Raw genomic sequence first — 19,659 nt, 5'->3', positions numbered from 1 at the left:
AGATGCATTAAAGGAAATAAATAAAGCTAAGAAAGACACCAATGCTAATAGAAATGTCTCTCCATCAAAGCAAGTTTCTTGGACCCCAATAAGTTATGCCCACAGCTCTAGCTTTGTAAGACAGAATGATGATGGGACCAATATGTCTCAGCTAACAAAGGTAGGCCTAACAAAGCCTAACCCAGAGCCAAAATGTTGTGAATGTAAAACACGCATTACAAATGACACCCTTTTGATTAAGGAAAATGAATTTATTGCATTCATTTGTACCATAGTAAATGTTACAATGCAACATTCTAGTAAGAGTGACCGAATTAGATCAGTTGTAAAAACTGCAAATGATTTTTTGGGTATTATAACTAAAGCTGATGAAATTCATGAAATGTTAAATAGCAAGTATGGAGAGTCACAAGTTGGTTAAATGCCTAATGGTTTTTATCATTCTCCAGTGGAATGCAAGAAGTCTGATTGCAAATGGACAGGAGTTTAAAAGGTATGTTGAAGAATTAAGCAGTAAACCAGATGCATTCAGGAATCATGGTTAAAACCACATTTGGATTTTGTCTTAAAAGGTTACAACAGTATAAGACAGGATAGAATAAAAGATAGAGGAGGAGGGTGTGTGACCTTTATCAAAGAAGGGATATCATACAGACATTTAAAAACAGCTGAAGAGCATGACTGTATTGTGAGTGAAATTTTTAATGGTGATAATGGCAAATATACAATTGCTAATTATTATAACCCATGTAAAGCTTTAATAAATGGGCTGTTGAAAGATATTTTCATAAGATCTCATAGAGAAATATGGTGTGGGGACTTTAATGCCCATAACAGTCTATGGGGAAGTAATTATACAGATCTGAATGGGGAAGTTGTAGAAGAAATGATAAATGACAGAATGCTTGTATGTTTAAATAATGGTACTGGTACAAGGATAAATGTATACAAAAATAAAACATCATGTATTGATCTAGGCGGCACGGTGGTGTAGTGGTTAGCGCTGTCGCCTCACAGCAAGAAGGTCCTGGGTTCGAACCCCGGGTCCGGCGAGGGCCTTTCTGTGTGGAGTTTGCATGTTCTCCCCGTGTCCGCGTGGGTTTCCTCCGGGTGCTCCGGTTTCCCCCACAGTCCAAAGACATGCATGTTAGGTTAACTGGTGACTCTAAATTGACCGTAGGTGTGAATGTGAGTGTGAATGGTTGTCTGTGTCTATGTGTCAGCCCTGTGATGACCTGGCGACTTGTCCAGGGTGTACCCCGCCTTTCGCCCGTAGTCAGCTGGGATAGGCTCCAGCTTGCCTGCGACCCTGTAGAAGGATAAAGCGGCTAGAGATAATGAGATGAGATGAGATGAGATGTATTGATCTAACTCTGGTAGACAGGAAATTAGCCAGTATATGCGAGTGGGAAGTTGATCTAAATACAAGCATTGGTAGTGATCACTTTCCAATATTTTGCAGAGTAGGAATTGAACTGAAAATTGAAGAGAGTTACAAACATCACAAGTGGAATTTTATTAAAGCAGATTGGGAGAAATTTTTATATAGTTGCAATAATGAAATGAAAAACATGCCAGAGAAAGATCAAACTATAGATCAGGTGAATAATAATACAACCATTCCTATTATCACTACAGCTAGTCAAAGTATTCCTATCAGTAAAAGTCAGAAGAAAAAAATGAATGTCCCATGGTGGAATCAAAAGTGTCAAGAAGTCATTAAAGACAGAAACCGAGCTTTCAAAATATTGCGTAAAACATTAACTATGGACAATCTTATGGAATACCAAAGGAAAAAAGTTCTAGCAAGGAAAGTGATTAAACAAGTCAAAAGGGAATCTTGGAGACAGTTTTGTGCTACAATAGGTAGGGAGACAACTTTGAATAAGATGTGGATGATGGTTAAAAAAATGTCAGGCAGGTATAAGCCATCAAATATTCCTGTGTTAATTAGTGACAAAAATTTACAAGCTATATCAGACAATGAAAAGGCTAATATGTTGGCTAAAATATTTGCAAACATACATAAAGGAGATCATCTTGACGAGTGTTATAAAAAAAGGAAAGAGGAAATTTTAAGAGCAAATAAAGGTATATTAAATGCTAAAACAGGAACAGGGTCAATACTTGATGAAGACTTTACATTACCAGAGTTAAAAATGGCTGTTGCTAATACAGCGTATTCATCACCAGGAATTGACAATTTATGTTATGCCATGTTTAGGAAACTCCCTGACAAAATGCTAGAAAAGATCCTAGAACTATTTAATAAAATTTGGAATGAAGGCAAATTACCCATATTATGGAAAAAGGCAGTAATTCTTCCATTTCCTAAACCTGGGAAAGATCCTAGTAATCCAGGTAACTACAGACCAATAGCTTTAACCTCACACTTAGGAAAGTTAATGGAAAAATTGGTAGTGGCCAGATTAAATTACTTTCTGGAAAAGGAAGACTTGCTTAAAGGCTATCAAACAGGATTTAGAAGAAGTAAATCAACTAGTGATGCTCTTGTTAAACTTTGTAATGAGGTTGAAAAGACGTTAGTTATGAAAGAGGTAATGGTGGCAGTTTTTCTGGATATTGAAAAAGCTTATGACACAATGTGGAGAGAGGGACTATTAATCAAATTAGAGAAGATTGGAATTGATGGGAAAATGTATAATTACATTCTTGACTTTTTATCACATCGTACCTTGAGGGTCAGAGTAGGAAATGGACTATCAGATGAGATCATGGTAGAAAGTGGTATTCCACAAGGGAGCGTCATCAGCCCTATTTTATTCAACCTCATGATTAATGACATATTTGAGAAAGGAAGAGAAGGATTATTGTATGCAGATGATGCTGTGATTTGGAAAAGGGGGCGTAACATTTCACATATTGTGGAAAGCATACAAAAAGAGATGCAAATACTAGAACAGTGGGGAATAGACTGGGGATTCAAGTTCTCTATACAAAAATCTAAGGTAATGTTTTTTACTAAAAAGAAGGTTCCAGAGACTTATAAAGTAATGTTATATAATCAAACACTTGAAAGAGTAAAAACATTCAAATATCTGGGGATGGTGATGGATGAAAGACTTACATGGAAACATCACATAGTACATATAGAAACTAAGTGCAAAAAAGTATTAAACCTTATGAGGATGATTTCTGGGCAACACTGGGGTGCGGATAAAGAATCACTCATGAACATATACAAAGCACTAATCAGATCAACCATAGATTATGGATGTATAGTGTATAGTTCTGCATGTACAGCATCTATTAGGAAGCTTGAAAGAGTTCAGTTTAAAGGCCTAAGGATTGCCTTAGGAGCAATCAAAACAACGCCTACCTGTGCACTGTTAGTCGAGGCTGAGGAACCCCCAATTAAATTAAGATTTGAGAAACTGTCGTTAACATACTGGGTTAGGCTTATGGGGAGTACAAATAATCCTGCTCTGTCTGTGCTAAACAACTGTTGGGAATACCAATTAAAGAGTCCTGGTTTTGGGTGGAAAGTTCATGACATGGGGGAATTATGGAATATGGAATTAAAGACTTTAGCTTTAGTCCTGCACTTGTTTTGAGCAAAGTTCCCCCATGGATGTTGCCAGTCCCAAAAGTTGATCTAGAACTGCTGAAAGAGAAAATGGAACAAACTAATGAACGGGCATTAGCTATGTACTGTGAAAGACATCTTGTATCTAAATACTATGGGTTTGTAAAGATATTTACAGATGGCTCAAAAGATATACAAAATGGTCATTGTGGAATTGGGATTTTTATCCCAAAATTTAACAAAAGTTATGGATATAGATTAAGTAATTTTTTATCAATATACACAATAGAGTTAACTGCAATAATTACTGCACTGAAACTTTTGTTTATGCAGATGACGTGGCTGTGATAGCTGACACGGCAGATCAGCTACAGGAGGAGATAGAGAGATGGAGTACAGGGCTAGAAAGAAATGGTTTGAAAATGAATAAAAATAAAACTGAAGTGATGTTTGTAGGACGCAGAAGAGAGGAGTTAAACATCAGGGCAGGGGAACATCAACTTATGCAAGGAGAAAATTATACATATCTAGGAGTATACTTTAATGAAAGAAATGATCAAGAGGTGGAACTCAATAAAAGGATAGAAAAGTATAATGCCAATGTAAACATGCTGTATCCGATACTAAAAGATAAATACGTACCTAGAAAATGCAAGATAATAATATATAAAACCATATTAAAACCAATATTAACATATGCTGCGGAATGTTGGACACTGACCACCAAGACCAAGTCCAAGGTACAAGCTGCCGAAATGAGAGTTCTAAGACTAATAAGAGGGGTAACAAGAAGAGACAAAATGAGGAATGATAGAATAAGAGAGGAACTAGGAATTACATCACTGTTAGAGGAATTCTCATCTCATCTCATCTCATTATCTCTAGCCGCTTTATCCTTCTACAGGGTCGCAGGCAAGCTGGAGCCTATCCCAGCTGACTACGGGCGAAAGGCGGGGTACACCCTGGACAAGTCGCCAGGTCATCACAGGGCTGACACATAGACACAGACAACCATTCACACTCACATTCACACCTACGGTCAATTTAGAGTCACCAGTTAACCTAACCTGCATGTCTTTGGACTGTGGGGGAAACCGGAGCACCCGGAGGAAACCCACGCGGACACGGGGAGAACATGCAAACTCCGCACAGAAAGGCCCTCGCCGGCCATGGGGCTCGAACCCAGGACCTTCTTGCTGTGAGGCGACAGCGCTAACCACTACACCACCGTGCCGCCCCTGTTAGAGGAATTGGAAAAATCAAAACTGAGATGGTATGGACACGTTAAAAGAATGGAGGAAGACAGAAAACCAAGAAAATACCTAGAGTGGACGACACAAGGAAGAAGACCTGTTGGCAGGCCGAGGAAGAGATGGATGGAGGGAGTGAAGGACGGACTGGAGAGGAGAGGCCTAGAGATGGAACAAGTGGATGAAGAACGGATATATGAAGACAGAACAAGATGGCGACAGATTGTGAGGAGTGACGTCTAGCTGACAGATGAAACAATCATCTACCTGGCGTATGGTGAGAAAGAAAGGTGAGAAATACACAATAGAGTTAACTGCAATAATTACTGCACTGAGATGGATTGAAGAAATCAAACCACTTAGATCTGTTATATGCTCTGACTCACTTGCAGTTTTGCTCAGCCTTGAATCAGGTAATACAGTAAGAGAGGATCTGGTAATTGAGACAAGACATTTGCTATTAAATATTAGAAATCTTGGAATATTAGTTCAATTCTGTTGGGTCCCAGCACATGTTGGAATTAAAGGAAATGAAATGGCTGACAAAATTGCCAAGAAAATGCTGGAAAAAGAACATATAGGAATTAATATCTCAATGGGGAAGGGAGAAGCAAAAACTAAACTTAAGTCAGAAATGCTGATCAAATGGCAACATGATTGGAAGGCAGAGCACGATGCCAGGTTCTACCACTCAAATCAGGGAAATGTTTGGGGGAAAAGGGCTACAGGTCTCAACAGAAGGGAAGAGGTTGTGTATAGTAGACTAAGGTTGGGTCACACATGTCTTAATGGTGCATTGCAGATAGTAGGGAAGAGTAATGGGTTATGCAGGTACTGCCAAGTTAAAGAGGATGTAGATCATGTTCTATTTAACTGTTACAGATACTCAGAACACAGACGACAGTGGAAAGAAAGAGAGGCAGAAAATGGAATAGTGAATATCCTGAAAGAAGAAGGAATGCAAAGAGATAAAATTAAATCCCTATTTATTTTTCTCAATAACTCAGGTCTAATGAAAAGGATTTAATTTTTTTTTTTGTTTACTTGATCAAATAGCCATAGTCTGCTAAGTCCCTTTACACACTCCTGTACAGTAGGTGGCGGTATGCACCAAAGAGATGTAATCTGCCAATAAACTAAGAAGAAGAGGTCAATACGCCGCGGTCACGTGATCTTCGGGTCACGTGACTCCCCCGTCGTCAACAGCCAACATGGCGGACGCCGAGGCTGTGAAATCGCTGAGCGGTTTACTGAGCGGAATCGCGCAGAGAGTTTATTACGGGAACTCGGAGATCACGGAGGAGCTGCTGAAAGATGAACTTTACCCCGGGCTGCCTCAGGAGGAGTTCCGGGCTCTGTACGACAAAATGAGGGGCCTTTTAAAGGTATGAAGAGAGGTTGAAGCTAACGGATGTAGCTGCAGGATGGCTAACAGGAGCAGTGTTAGTGAGGGCAGTGCAGTGTGTTAGTGAGGGCAGTGTAGTGTTGGTGAGGGCAGTGTAGAGTGTTGGTGAGGGCAGTGCAGTGTGTTGGTGAGGGCAGTGTAGAGTGTTGGTGAGGGCAGTGCAGTGTGTTGGTGAGGGCAGTGCAGTGTGTTGGTGAGGGCAGTGCAGTGTGTTAGTGAGAGCAGTGTTAGTGAGAGCAGTGCAGTGTGTTGGTGAGGGCAGTGTAGTGTTGGTGAGGGCAGTGTAGAGTGTTGGTGAGGGCAGTGTAGTGTGTTGGTGAGGCAGTGCAGTGTTGGTGAGGGCAGTGCAGTGTGTTGGTGAGGGCAGTGCAGTGTGTTGGTGAGGGCAGTGCAGTGTGTTGGTGAGGGCAGTGCAGTGTGTTGGTGAGGGCAGTGCAGTGTGTTGGTGAGGGCAGTGCAGTGTGTTGGTGAGGGCAGTGCAGTGTGTTGGTGAGGGCAGTGCAGTGTGTTGGTGAGGGCAGTGCAGTGTTGGTGAGGGCAGTGCAGTGTTGGTGAGGGCAGTGCAGTGTGTTGGTGAGGGCAGTGTAGTGTTGGTGAGGGCAGTGTAGTGTGTTGGTGAGGGCAGTGCAGTGTTGGTGAGGGCAGTGCAGTGTTGGTGAGAGCAGTGCAGTGTGTTGGTGAGAGCAGTGCAGTGTGTTGGTGAGGGCAGTGCAGTGTGTTGGTGAGGGCAGTGCAGTGTTGGTGAGGGCAGTGCAGTGTTGGTGAGGGCAGTGCAGTGTGTTGGTGAGGGCAGTGCAGTGTGTTGGTGAGGGCAGTGCAGTGTGTTGGTGAGGGCAGTGCAGTGTGTTGGTGAGGGCAGTGCAGTGTGTTGGTGAGGGCAGTGCAGTGTGTTGGTGAGGGCAGTGCAGTGTGTTGGTGAGGGCAGTGCAGTGTGTTGGTGAGGGCAGTGTTAGTGTGTTGGTGAGGGCAGTGCAGTGTTAGTGAGAGCAGTGTTAGTGTGTTGGTGAGGGCAGTGCAGTGTGTTGGTGAGGGCAGTGCAGTGTGTTGGTGAGGGCAGTGCAGTGTGTTGGTGAGGGCAGTGCAGTGTGTTGGTGAGGGCAGTGCAGTGTGTTGGTGAGGGCAGTGCAGTGTGTTGGTGAGAGCAGTGTAGTGTGTTGGTGAGTGCAGTGCAGTGTTACTGAGAGCAGTGTTAGTGTGTTGGTGAGGGCAGTGCAGTGTGTTGGTGAGGGCAGTGCAGTGTGTTGGTGAGGGCAGTGTTAGTGTGTTGGTGAGGGCAGTGCAGTGTTAGTGAGAGCAGTGTTAGTGTGTTGGTGAGGGCAGTGCAGTGTGTTGGTGAGGGCAGTGCAGTGTGTTGGTGAGGGCAGTGCAGTGTGTTGGTGAGGGCAGTGCAGTGTGTTGGTGAGGGCAGTGCAGTGTGTTGGTGAGGGCAGTGCAGTGTGTTGGTGAGGGCAGTGCAGTGTGTTGGTGAGAGCAGTGTAGTGTGTTGGTGAGTGCAGTGCAGTGTTACTGAGAGCAGTGTTAGTGTGTTGGTGAGGGCAGTGCAGTGTTAGTGAGAGCAGTGTTAGTGTGTTGGTGAGGGCAGTGCAGTGTTAGTGAGAGCAGTGTTAGTGTGTTGGTGAGGGCAGTGCAGTGTTGGTGAGGGCAGTGCAGTGTGTTGGTGAGGGCAGTGCAGTGTGTTGGTGAGGGCAGTGCAGTGTGTTGGTGAGGGCAGTGCAGTGTTGGTGAGGGCAGTGCAGTGTGTTGGTGAGGGCAGTGCAGTGTGTTGGTGAGGGCAGTGCAGTGTTAGTGAGGGCAGTGCAGTGTTAGTGAGAGCAGTGTTAGTGTGTTGGTGAGGGCAGTGCAGTGTTAGTGAGAGCAGTGTTAGTGTGTTGGTGAGGGCAGTGCAGTGTTAGTGAAAGCAGTGTTAGTGTGTTGGTGAGGGCAGTGCAGTGTGTTGGTGAGGGCAGTGCAGTGTTGGTGAGGGCAGTGCAGTGTTGGTGAGGGCAGTGCAGTGTTGGTGAGGGCAGTGTTAGTGTGTTGGTGAGGGCAGTGCAGTGTTAGTGAGAGCAGTGTTAGTGTGTTGGTGAGGGCAGTGCAGTGTTGGTGAGGGCAGTGCAGTGTTGGTGAGGGCAGTGCAGTGTTGGTGAGGGCAGTGTTAGTGTGTTGGTGAGGGCAGTGCAGTGTTAGTGAGAGCAGTGTTGGTGAGGGCAGTGCAGTGTTGGTGAGGGCAGTGCAGTGTTGGTGAGAGCAGTGTTAGTGTGTTGGTGAGGGCAGGGCAGTGTTGGTGAGGGCAGGGCAGTGTTGGTGAGGGCAGGGCAGTGTTGGTGAGGGCAGTGCAGTGTGTTGGTGAGGGCAGTGCAGTGTTGGTGAGAGCAGTGTAGTGTGTTGGTGAGAGCAGTGTAGTGTGTTGGTGAGGGCAGTGTTGGTGAGGGCAGTGCAGTGTTAGTGAGAGCAGTGTTGGTGAGGGCAGTGTTGTGTTGGTGAGGGCAGTGTTAGTGAGAGCATTGTTAGTGTGTTGGTGAGGGCAGTGCAGTGTTGGTGAGGGCATTGTTAGTGTTGGTGAGGGCATTGTTAGTGTTGGTGAGGGCATTATTAGTGTGTTAGTGAGGGCAGTGCAGTGTTGGTGAGGGCAGTGTTAGTGAGAGCATTGTTACTGTGTTGGTGAGGGCATTGTTAGTGTGTTAGTGAGAGCAGTGCAGTGTTAGTGAGAGCATTGTTAGTGTGTTGGTGAGGGCAGTGTTGGTGAGGGCAGTGCAGTGTTGGTGAGGGCAGTGCAGTGTTGGTGAGGGCATTGTTAGTGTGTTTGTGAGTGCAGTGTTGGTGAGTGCAGTGCAGTGTTAGTGAGAGCAGTGTTAGTGTGTTGGTGAGGGCAGAGCAGTGTTGGTGAGGGCAGTGCAGTGTTGGTGAGGGCAGTGCAGTGTGTTGGTGAGGGCAATGCAGTGTGTTGGTGAGGGCAGTGTAGTGTGTTGGTGAGGGCAGTGTTGGTGAGAGCAGTGTAGTGTGTTGGTGAGGGCAGTGTTAGTGTGTTGGTGAGGGCAGTGTTGGTGAGAGCAGTGCAGTGTTGGTGAGGGCATTGTTAGTGTGTTTGTGAGTGCAGTGTTAGTGAGGGCAGTGTTGGTGAGGGCAGTGCAGTGTTGGTGAGGGCATTGTTAGTGTGTTTGTGAGTGCAGTGTTGGTGAGGGCAGTGCAGTGTTAGTGAGGGCAGTGCAGTGTTGGTGAGGTTCGCTGCCCAGAGCCTGTTTTCAACGTCTTTGGCGGAATTTCACTGGACAGAGAGCAGGCTTCCAAGGTAGGGGAAGTATTCCACACAGTCGATGTTAGCTCCTGCGATTGAGAAGTTGCAGACGGGTGGGTCCATGCGCGGTGGTGGTTGTACCAGGATCTTGGTCTTTCCAGTGTTGATGGTCAGACCGGCGTGGGAGTACGCAGAGCAAAAGTTGTCAACTGACCGCTGAGTGAGCCGGGGCGGCATTGTCGTCTGCGTATTGCGACTCTGTCACTTTGCAGGTGGTGGTAAGATGCTTGGAACGGAAGCGAGACAGGTCTTCTGCAACGTGTATGGGAGGAAATCCGCATGGATACGGGGAGAACATGAGAAACTCCGCACATACCCTCTTTTAAACCAACATGCTACGGGTTCTGTTCTCTTGAACCAAATTCAGGATTCTTTGAATCTTGTTGCATATTTTTTATCAGTTTTGAGTGGAACCATTCTAATCAAGGGTGTGGCACAATTCACAACAGGAGTAAACAGGTGGTGAAGTGGTTAGCACTGTCGCCTCACAGCAAGAAGGTTTCGGGTTTGAACCCCACGGCTGATGGGGGGCCTTTCTGTGTGGAGTTTGCATGTTCTCTGGTTTCCCTCATAGTTCAGGGACTTGCAGGTGTGGTAAAATGCCCAGCCACTGGGGTTGCACAAGCTGGTGTATACTTAAGGGGTGTTCACACGGCAACTTTTACTCCGGTGTAGCACCGGGGCTGCCCCGGTAGAGCGTTCACACGGTACAAAGTTATACCGGTGTCGCCCCTGAAAGCTGCTTAAACCGGTGCAAATCTAACCCTGCTCGGGAGGTGGTTTAAGAAATTTACTCCGGAGTAAAGGCTAGTTTGCGGGGCAGCACCGATATAAAATGGGACGTCTGAACGCTACAGGGGTTGATTACATACGGGCATTGCATAATTTGCATCCTGGTGTTTTGCGCTTCCAAAATGGCGAATATCAACAACAACAGAACTGCGTGTCTTCCAGCGTTGCCAGATTGGGCGGTTTTAAGTGCAATTTGGCGGATTTGAACATATTTTGGGCTGGAAAACGTCAGCTGTATCTGGCAACACTGGTGTCTTCATCCACGTTGTTTTCCCGGCGCTTGGTGATGCCATGACAACCGGGAAAAGGAAGTACATTTTCACGCATGCGCATATTTCATTTCCGCATTATTACTATCGTATAGCACGTCGCAAAAACTGCCGTGTGAACGCAAGTGGGGCTGCACCGGTGCTAACACGCTTCTCTCTAGTAAGCAGGTTTGTGACGTGTGAACGCTGCACAAAATTTACACCGGTGTAAGATATATCGCAACAAAATACATCGGTGCAGCATCGACCCCTTTAGTGTTGGTCCCAAGCCTGGATAGATTGGAGAGGGTTGCGTCAGGAAGGGCATCTGGTATAATAATAATAAAAAAAAATTCTATGCCAAAACAAAGGGGTTGAAAATCAAATCTTTGCCCTGTATGCTTTCCCTGTTACAAACTACGTGAAATTAAATTAAACCATCTTCGCAAGATGTAGCAATGGTGCGCATTGATTGATTGATCACCGTCGAGCTTTTCTGTCTTTGCAGATATTTGTTTTCTGTCCTTTTTTTTTCCCCCTGAAGATGTATCCCTTTCCATTGCGTTCTCATTCCGGCGCTCTGCTTCATCTCCAAACTAATGACACGCCCACTGATGTCACAGTTTGCACTGGAAAAACCAGCAGCATTTGAATTCCACCTGGGAAACAAGTTTTCAGGTTCCAAACAGTTTATTTTTGGTCGAAATGCTCCGGGGTGGGTTTCCCAAAAGCATCTTAACTAGGGGAGAGAGAGAGAGTTCATTGTGATGCTTGCTCACTCGACCATTTAACAATGATTTTTGTGCTGTGATGCTTTTGGGAAACTCAGGCCTGAACGGTTCAAAGTTTGGCGTGTGAATCGACAGAACCCGTCCGCTGTTGGTGGAAAAAAGGGGTAAGAGACAAAAACTTGCATCTCCAGGGTCCCTGGTTCTCTTGAGGCATCAACGATTTCCTGTGTTTGTCTCAAACTATTCATTTTGTCGAGCTTCAGGAATGTAAAGGCAGCGGAGCCATGATTGACCTTAAAGGTGGGGTATGAGATTTTGGAATAACGGTTCCCGCAAGCCATATTTTGAAAAGAAACACGCCCGCCCTCGCCATGCTCCCACCCCCCGCGTCTCCACCCCTCCTCCCCCTTATAAAGCCTGAGAAAATCAGCCTTTATAATGGGTGTCTATTGTGTTACACACCAGTGGAGCAGAGTGTAGAGAGCTTGGAAAAATAGCTCAAACTTTCTCATTTAAGCTGTGTTTTCAGCCCCAATTTTCACTCTACACACACAATTTTCTCAAAAGTAGTAGCCACACTTGTCCTGATTCACACAATGTGTCTACCTACACGATAGGACTTGCAGTTTTTGAATGAGAAGCCTGAAAGTGAAGAGAGCACAGCCGCGCAGCCACATAGACTGCCATTATAAACTTGGCAGAAAAGTCACTCGTTTTTAACTCGCTCTAGTGACATCAGTTTTTACACTACAGACAAAAAAAATTACATCAGTGTGTTCAGGGGAGCCTTGTGGCGCTCACTGTGAAAGAATTTTGTGAATATCTTCTTCCGTTTTCGTGTAAATCCCCGTTGTTTGGAGGGAGCGCACTGAGAAAATCCTGTGCTCTGTGTGACACTCTGCTCGCTCGCTCTCACACACACACAAGGGCCGGGCTGCTCGCGGGCTTCAGTTTGATTGACGTGTCAGTATCCAATCATTTTGAGGTGGTACCTCTATAGGATTGGATGGCGTTTTTCCTTTATTTTACACTGTAGACTGGATTAAAATATTTCGTTTTTGGGTCAAACCTTCTATTGTACTGCTTGCAACATGGGTGTGAGGAGCTTTTCAAGCAATATGGTAAAAAATACTCCTGAAAAAATCTCATACCCCACCTTTAAAAGTAGACGGCCTTTCGATTTCATAAAATCGGTGAAATTTAGTTCTGTCTGAAATGTGCTCATTGTGATAGATGTTTCTTTCTGTAATATCTCTCAAAATATCAGGCCATTCTGTTCTGTGGCTGGGAAGTTATTTAATTTGAAGGGATTAAAGCAAATAATGTGCATGAAACCGCTTGCTTTGCACAGTCAAGCAGACAGAGGAAGTCCATGTGCGCGCGTGTGTGTGTGTGCGCATGCGTAGGTTTACCTTTGAGCGTTCATTGACCGTTCCATCATTCTGTCGCTAAACGAACAGCTGATCACACCGAGGTGCTCACTGACCGCTGCTATTTATTAGTTTGATATTTCCTGCGTTTCCTTTCCTTCGTATATAACATAACGTCTTTTCTTCTCGCTTTCCGTTAGTCTGTCTTTCACGTTTCATTCGCACACTCGCGTCCTCCATTTTCCTCTCCTATTTCAAATTTGTATCCCACGATGCCTTGTGCAAACGGGGAAAGCCCACCACGGGATGTGATGCATGACGTAGTATCTTGTATTGCATCACGGTGAAGCAAGAAATAATAGCGGAGAATTTAGGGCAGACCTGGGCATTTTCCGGCCCGCGGGCCTCATCCGGCCCTTTGGTTCGTTCTGACCGGCCCGCGTAAGGTTAATTAGAAATTACAAAATAAACGTATTTTCTAATTTTACCTCATGCATGGACTGAATGTGCATTGCTTTTATTTTGAAGTTGTGTTCAACAAAAACGCAATGCGCGCGACATGAAATCTCACGAAACCTAATCCCGCGATAACTACTTCCGTAATTTGTCCAGAGCAACCACAAACTTGTACGTCATCCTTCAAACGGTCCAGCCAATCACACAGTGTGATGTCACCAGCAGGCGCCCGAGCCGATCTGTAGATCTGATACCTACACTGAATCGACATGGCATCATTATTATAATATGATGTATCTTGTTTGATATTTGGAGTAGAAAGACAATATTGTGATGTCTTTATTGTGTTTTGGGGTGAATGTGACTGAAAAAAAATGGTACAAACGTTCACATTTTGTTAACCATTGTTTTGGGAAGTTTGATTGAATAAATGACATTTTTTGTAAGGCAACCTTGTTTTTTCCATACTCTTACCAGTCTTAGCAGCTTGTAAAAACAATGTTATTTATTGCTTTATATAAAGAAATACAATTAATATTATGCAGAATTTAGTTCAGCCTTTTGGTCCGGCCCTCCACAAAATTTTCTGTTTCTCACGTGGCCCCATGGAAAAAATAATTGCCCACCCCTGATTTAGGGCCATGTGGCCTTAAATTTAATTAATTGTTCTATTAGAAGTAAAATGGGCGGCACGGTGGTGTAGTGGTTAGCGCTGTCGCCTCACAGCAAGAAGGTCCTGGGTTCGAGCCCCGGGGCCGGCGAGGGCCTTTCTGTGCGGAGTTTGCATGTTCTCCCCGTGTCCGCGTGGGTTTCCTCCGGGTGCTCCGGTTTCCCCCACAGTCCAAAGACATGCAGGTTAGGTTAACTGGTGACTCTAAATTGACCGTGGGTGTGAATGTGAGTGTGAATGGTTGTCTGTGTCTATGTGTCAGCCCTGTGATGACCTGGCGACTTGTCCAGGGTGTACCCCGCCTTTCACCCGTAGTCAGCTGGGATAGGCTCCAGCTTGCCTGCGACCCTGTAGAAGGATAAAGCGGCTAGAGATAATGAGATGAGAAGTAAAATAAAATTGGAAGTCTGTGATTCGAATTCTGGAGCTTTCGGTCCACTAAACAAAGATAATCAGGTGTCAGGGAAATTTCTTTTTATGACCTACACTTGAAAAATCTGAAAGGCGGTCTAGCTTTAAAAAACAACAAACCTCTTATTACAGCGCTAAAATAATATGCACTTCAAACTGTAGCCTCTAGATGGCAGTGTTGCTTAGTTTTATTTGATCCCACTGGTGTCTGTGTGACTTAAATTATGTTGCATGACTTCATCCAGGTTTTATTTAATGCTGGTTTTTTTTTTTTTTTTTTTTAGGGTGGGGGGCATACCTGTCAACTTTGAGGTTTGAAAAAAAGGGATATTTCCCAGATTTTTAACTCAAAATAAGGGAAAATTTCGGAAAGTCATACCCTTCACCAAAAGTGGGTGTGTAGTTGAATGGGGGGCAATTTTCTATCTAATATTTGTGATTTCCTGTACTCTGGTGCATGTTGGTGATAGCCAAGACCCAAACTCAATATGCTTATGGTTTATAGAGTGCATTTTTTTTTTTCCGTTTCCGGTTGAGAGTACGTCGTGCGCATTCTGGCTGCCGCTTCTCACCAGAACTTTTTTTAAATTTTATTTTCTTTCTTTTTCAGTTTTCATTTTATTTATTTATTTTTTCAGTGTGTTTGTGTAGTTTGATGTTTGTTTGAGTGATTTGTCTGCCGGTTGTGGTGTGGCTCCGGACCCAGTTTTGGGCGTCGGTTCCCTCCAGGCCTTGGTTCGCCGCCGATGCCTGCCTGCGCTCCCGGCTGTGGACTGCAGTGAGCTCGTTGCTCATTTAACATTCGTGGTTGTCCAGCACTCTGTACTTTAACGTTTGGCGTGATGTTCCGAGCGATGTTGCTCGGTGGCGTCGCGGCGGTTGTGCGGGCGGTTTGGGACACACCAGCGCTCTGCGTGGCGGAGCTTCTCTGCTCGCTTTGTGGATCCACGGCGTGGTGTTCGAGCGATGCTGCTGGCGGCGTCACGGCGGCTGTGCTGGAGATGTGGGACTCATTTTCATGCGCCTTTTGGTGGGACTGTGGCTGCTACACCACTGGAATTACATCCTGCCCCCTACTCGGTGGACTTTTTACTTATATTTTTTATTATTTATTCATTTATTATTTATTTTTTTGTTATTTTTTTTTTCTTTGTCTATAATTGTAAAGCGTCCTTGGGTTTCTTGAAAGGCACTATATAAGTTGAACTTATTATTATTTGTGAATAAACTATACATTTTTATTTGCTTTCAGTGGTACCAGTTATTTCCCAAATTAAGGGCTAAAATACGTATCTTATGTTAAAATAAGAAAGGTCATTATATAACCAGTCAATAAATTCAATTCCATTGCAATTTATTATGGTTTTACCATAGTCATGGCCTCGGAACACTAGATAGATAGATAGATAGATAGATAGATAGATAGATAGATAGATAGATAGATAGATAGATAGATAGATAGATAGAGTAATATAAGATATTAAACCAAGAGTGATTTAAAATGGGTAAGTTTCAGATAGAAAATAAAATAGACAATGAGTGGATAAAACAGTTAATACACCAATTAGTTTACACTAGGCTATTTATGAGGTCTTAGCCAGGACATACTTAATGTAAACATGTGTAGCTTACCTTTGATTATTTGGGAGGCTTTCGTTTTCCCCATGGAAAATTTCTTTGCGATGGAAGAGTCTGGGAACATTCCAGCCACGCACTTGTTGAAATCATCAAAGAAAGAGAGGCTAATGTTTTTCTTAGCTATTAGCATCGCCATCTTCACCTCAGACCTAATCAGTGTTGCCAGATACTGCTGATGTTTTCCAGCCCAAAATATGTTCAAAACCCGCCAAAATGCACTTGAAACCGCCCAACTTGGGCGGGAAACCTCCCAATCTGGCAACACTGGACCTAATCACTTGTTCAGCCTCGCCTCCGGACGGAGTTCTGTAATTACTGATGCCTGAGAGGGTGGGGACATGAATTCATGGCCCAACTTCCTGCTGTAAACTCCTGTCAGAGGCGCGTCATGAATTCTGGACCTACCGACTTTTTTATATTGTGAAAATACGGGATATTTTCGGGAAAATAAAAAAACGGGAAGACAGCGGGAAATAAGTCAAAATAAGGGATTTCCCGGGAAAAACAGGAGGGTTGACAGGTATGGTGGGGGGGGCTCGGTACAGTAATGTGGGCCATGTGGAGTATTTTATTTATTTTCACTCCTAGTAATGATGAAATGATGTCTCGGGGGTTTTCCTGTGGAATATCTCTGATAAAGTCGCAGTAAAGCATGTAACAAAAGCCCCTCTCCTCCTCCTCCTTCTTCTTCTTCTTGTTCTTCCCTCTGTCCTGTGCTCAGTCTGTAGCCGTCGCGGATATGGACCAGGCCCAGCTGGAGGCGTTCCTGACTGCTCAGACGCGTAAGCAGGGTGGTGGCGGTATGACCTCGGAGCAGGCGGCAGCTCTGGCACGTTTCTGGAAGGGGCACCGCGCCCGGGTGCGAGACAGCCTGCTGGCACAGAGCCGCTGGGAGCCTGCGCTGAGGGGGTTGAGCTGGAGGGTGGACCTACAGACCGCCACCAGCAGGGGGCAAACATCCAACAGCCCCGTGGCTCTGGTGGAGCTCGAGCTGGGACGAAATGGCCAGGTCAGAGTCGAAGGATTCACTGTTTTTGATTTAACTAAAAGAAAAGAAAACCGTATGGCCTTCTCGAACTGTTTATCGCCTATAACTCTGTCATTAGCAATCATTTGTGGGCGTGTGAGAAACCGAGGACGCACGACGCCCCTGCTTTAATCATTTTACTGAGGTTTTTGACCTTATCAGGTTTCGCGATTTTATGGTCGACATTCCTGCCTTGTTAGAAAATCTGATGTCCTGCTACCTTGGTCATAAATCAGGGATGAAAGTCTTCCGGATTTATCCGGATATTTGACAAAACTCTTGAAAATCTCCGGTTTTCGGAATGGAGAAATTTATTTTTCGGATTTTTCGCGTTCCTGGACCCGGCGTAATACTTCGCATCGTCCTTGCATGGGCGCGGTCCTTAAATAGCCCAAACATAGTTCGTTGATTTAAAGACAGGTGTTCTTTGTTAACAGTGTGCGTGCCGGAGCTCGTTAGGCACGCGCACCAAGGCACGCCTTCAGGTGCACGGGCTAAGGCGCGCAGGACTGACACCGTTCTGCACAAGCGCAACACAATCGCACTAGAAAGCATGTTCAAGCTGCCAGTGTAGCTGCGGTCTTTTTAGTTGCGAATTACGAGTGTTTCCTCTTGTTAATAATTCGCCATGTCAAAACAAGCAAAACTTTCCTCCTTCTTTCGACGTGAAGAGAGGTAAGCAATTTATTATATATATTTTTCCATTAAAGTTGCATTTTGTGGCTTCGAAGCGAAGTTTTAGTGCCGTTTCTAGAACACATCATCAAGAAAACGATAATAATGGAAGAGCCGGTGTTAGGTCAGAGATTCACCGTCTCTTCCTCTTGCGCCCAACCGGAGCGATCACACTCTCGCAGATCAGTCCCCTCGTGCCACCCAGAATTCTGGGGCGAATCGTGAAACAGACAGGAACCCAGAAATTAGTTTCACCGTCTTTATTCACAGCTTCGCCGAAGACGAGAGAATACAGAAAGCTTTTATACGTGTGGGTGAGGGTGTGTGAGTGAAGGCCAATTTATGCTGACAACCCAGTCCTCGCAGATAGCGTCGCAGACAGTGTCTGCGTAGCCCCCCCACCTTCGCAGACGCTCTGCGCGCACCTCCCAAAAATTGTGACCACCGCAGAAGCCTCGCAGACAAGAGGGCTCTGATTGGTCCACTCTACATCTGCTGTACACGCACTTCCGCTTCCCTACTTTCCCGGTTTGTTTTGTTTTCACGACCGCCATTTTTAAAAACGTGAGCGAAGATGGAGCAGCACGAAGAGCGGTTGATTGAGGAAGTATGTATATCTATACGACTCCAGTTCTAGTCATTATTAAAAAAAAAAAAAAAGTTCTACCGTATTTTCTGGACTATAAGCCGCTACTTTTTTTCCTAGGTTTTGAACCATGCGGCTTATACAAAGGTGCGGCTATTCTGTGGATTTTTCTTCCACCGCTAGGGGCGCTCTAACCGGAAGTAGAATCAAAAATAAGATAGACGAAAAATCAATGCAAAGAAGAATTAGCAGATCTTTAGCAGATAGAACACGCACGACAAATTACTAACTGGTAATTATTTTCAAATCCAGCGAAGATGATTAAAGTGACTTGTGGTTTCAAACACAGGAGAAATGAAGGTAAATAAATGCCGGTTATTTTCTCTTGGTTCTGTTCCGTTTTAATCAGCAAAGTTGCTGCCGTGTTAAAAGGCACTGTTCGGAAAGAATCTGTTCAGGTACATACATGTACGTTTACAGTACAAAATCGTTCTGTACATGCAGTAAATATCTAATTTTTCAACATAGATATCTGCGGCTTATAGCCCGGTGCGGCTTGTATATCTTTTATTTATTTATTTTTTTAAAAATAGAGCGGATGCGGCTTATATACAGGTGCGCTCTATAGTCCAGAAAATACGGTAGTCATTATAAGTAACCGGAGGATAAACACTCCACTAACCACACCCACCAACTACTCCTAGCGACTTCGCGCCCCCTTGCGTTGTGCCGGTGAGTAACATCGCGCACGCCTATTACTCCCCGCTCAACAATAAATTACAACTGTCTGCGAAAAGCTATCTGCGAAAGCCTTGTCGCAAGAGCATGCAGAGGCCTTGAGGGTGTGTGAGTGAGGGTGTGTGTGAGTGAGGGTGTGTGTGAGTGAGGGTGTGTGTGAGTGAGGGTGTGTGTGAGTGAGGGTGTGTGTGAGTGAGGACCTTGGAATGTTCTTACACATTTCATATCAATAAGCAGAATGTTCTGATAGAATGTTCAGACAGATATCAAAGATATCAATATTACGCACAGCCTATTCTTCATAACACAGAGCAATATGTGGCAGATCACAGAATCCAGGGACACGTGTCTGCCCGGGGGCATTTTGAGTTATTGGCAGATTCAGAAAGTACAGTTTCTAAGCTTTCCAATGATGCCTTCCATGTGGAGATCTGACAATATTTGAAGAATATGTGGCCTTTTGAAAGTGTATACTTCTTAAAACAGAAAAGGGAGAAAATCGCCCTCAAAGTTTTCCATCTCAGCTACTCTGGGTGTAGGGCGGGCACATAATAATGTCATGCAAATGAGCACATAATGCTGCTCATTTGCATGACATTAAGGAAAGCCCTACCCCCTACGAGCTAGCATGATACTACTTTCATGTAAACAAAGATCACCACGTCAATTTTCCTTCCATGCAAAGTATGCCCAACACAATTATGAAGTACGAAAATAAGTCCTAAAGTATACTTTAACGTTTTGTGGTTGAAAAATTACTCACACCGTAAGAAAGAAAGATAGCACGATGATGACACAACTAACACAACACTAGTTTCATGTAAAGCCTCGGTCACAACCG

The 19,659-nt window shown here is 44.6% G+C and overlaps 1 protein-coding gene across 1 annotated transcript in view; it reads left to right on the top strand.

Moving 5' to 3' along the window:
- The first annotated feature begins 5,985 nt into the window (after window positions 1-5,985).
- Window positions 5,986-19,659, top strand: part of commd1 (copper metabolism (Murr1) domain containing 1) — a 90,676-nt gene continuing 77,002 nt past the window's right edge. The window contains exons 1-2 of the mRNA XM_060899080.1: window positions 5,986-6,182; window positions 16,514-16,801. Coding sequence (XP_060755063.1) covers window positions 6,009-6,182; window positions 16,514-16,801 — 462 coding nt within the window. The 5' untranslated portion in view covers window positions 5,986-6,008. The remainder of the gene's footprint in view (window positions 6,183-16,513; window positions 16,802-19,659) is intronic.

Source organism: Neoarius graeffei, chromosome 18 (genome assembly GCF_027579695.1).
Source record: "Neoarius graeffei isolate fNeoGra1 chromosome 18, fNeoGra1.pri, whole genome shotgun sequence".
In the NCBI taxonomy this organism is placed as follows: domain Eukaryota; kingdom Metazoa; phylum Chordata; class Actinopteri; order Siluriformes; family Ariidae; genus Neoarius; species Neoarius graeffei.
The sequence above is the reverse complement of the archived record's forward strand: the minus strand, read 5'-3'. Positions and strand labels throughout refer to the sequence as shown.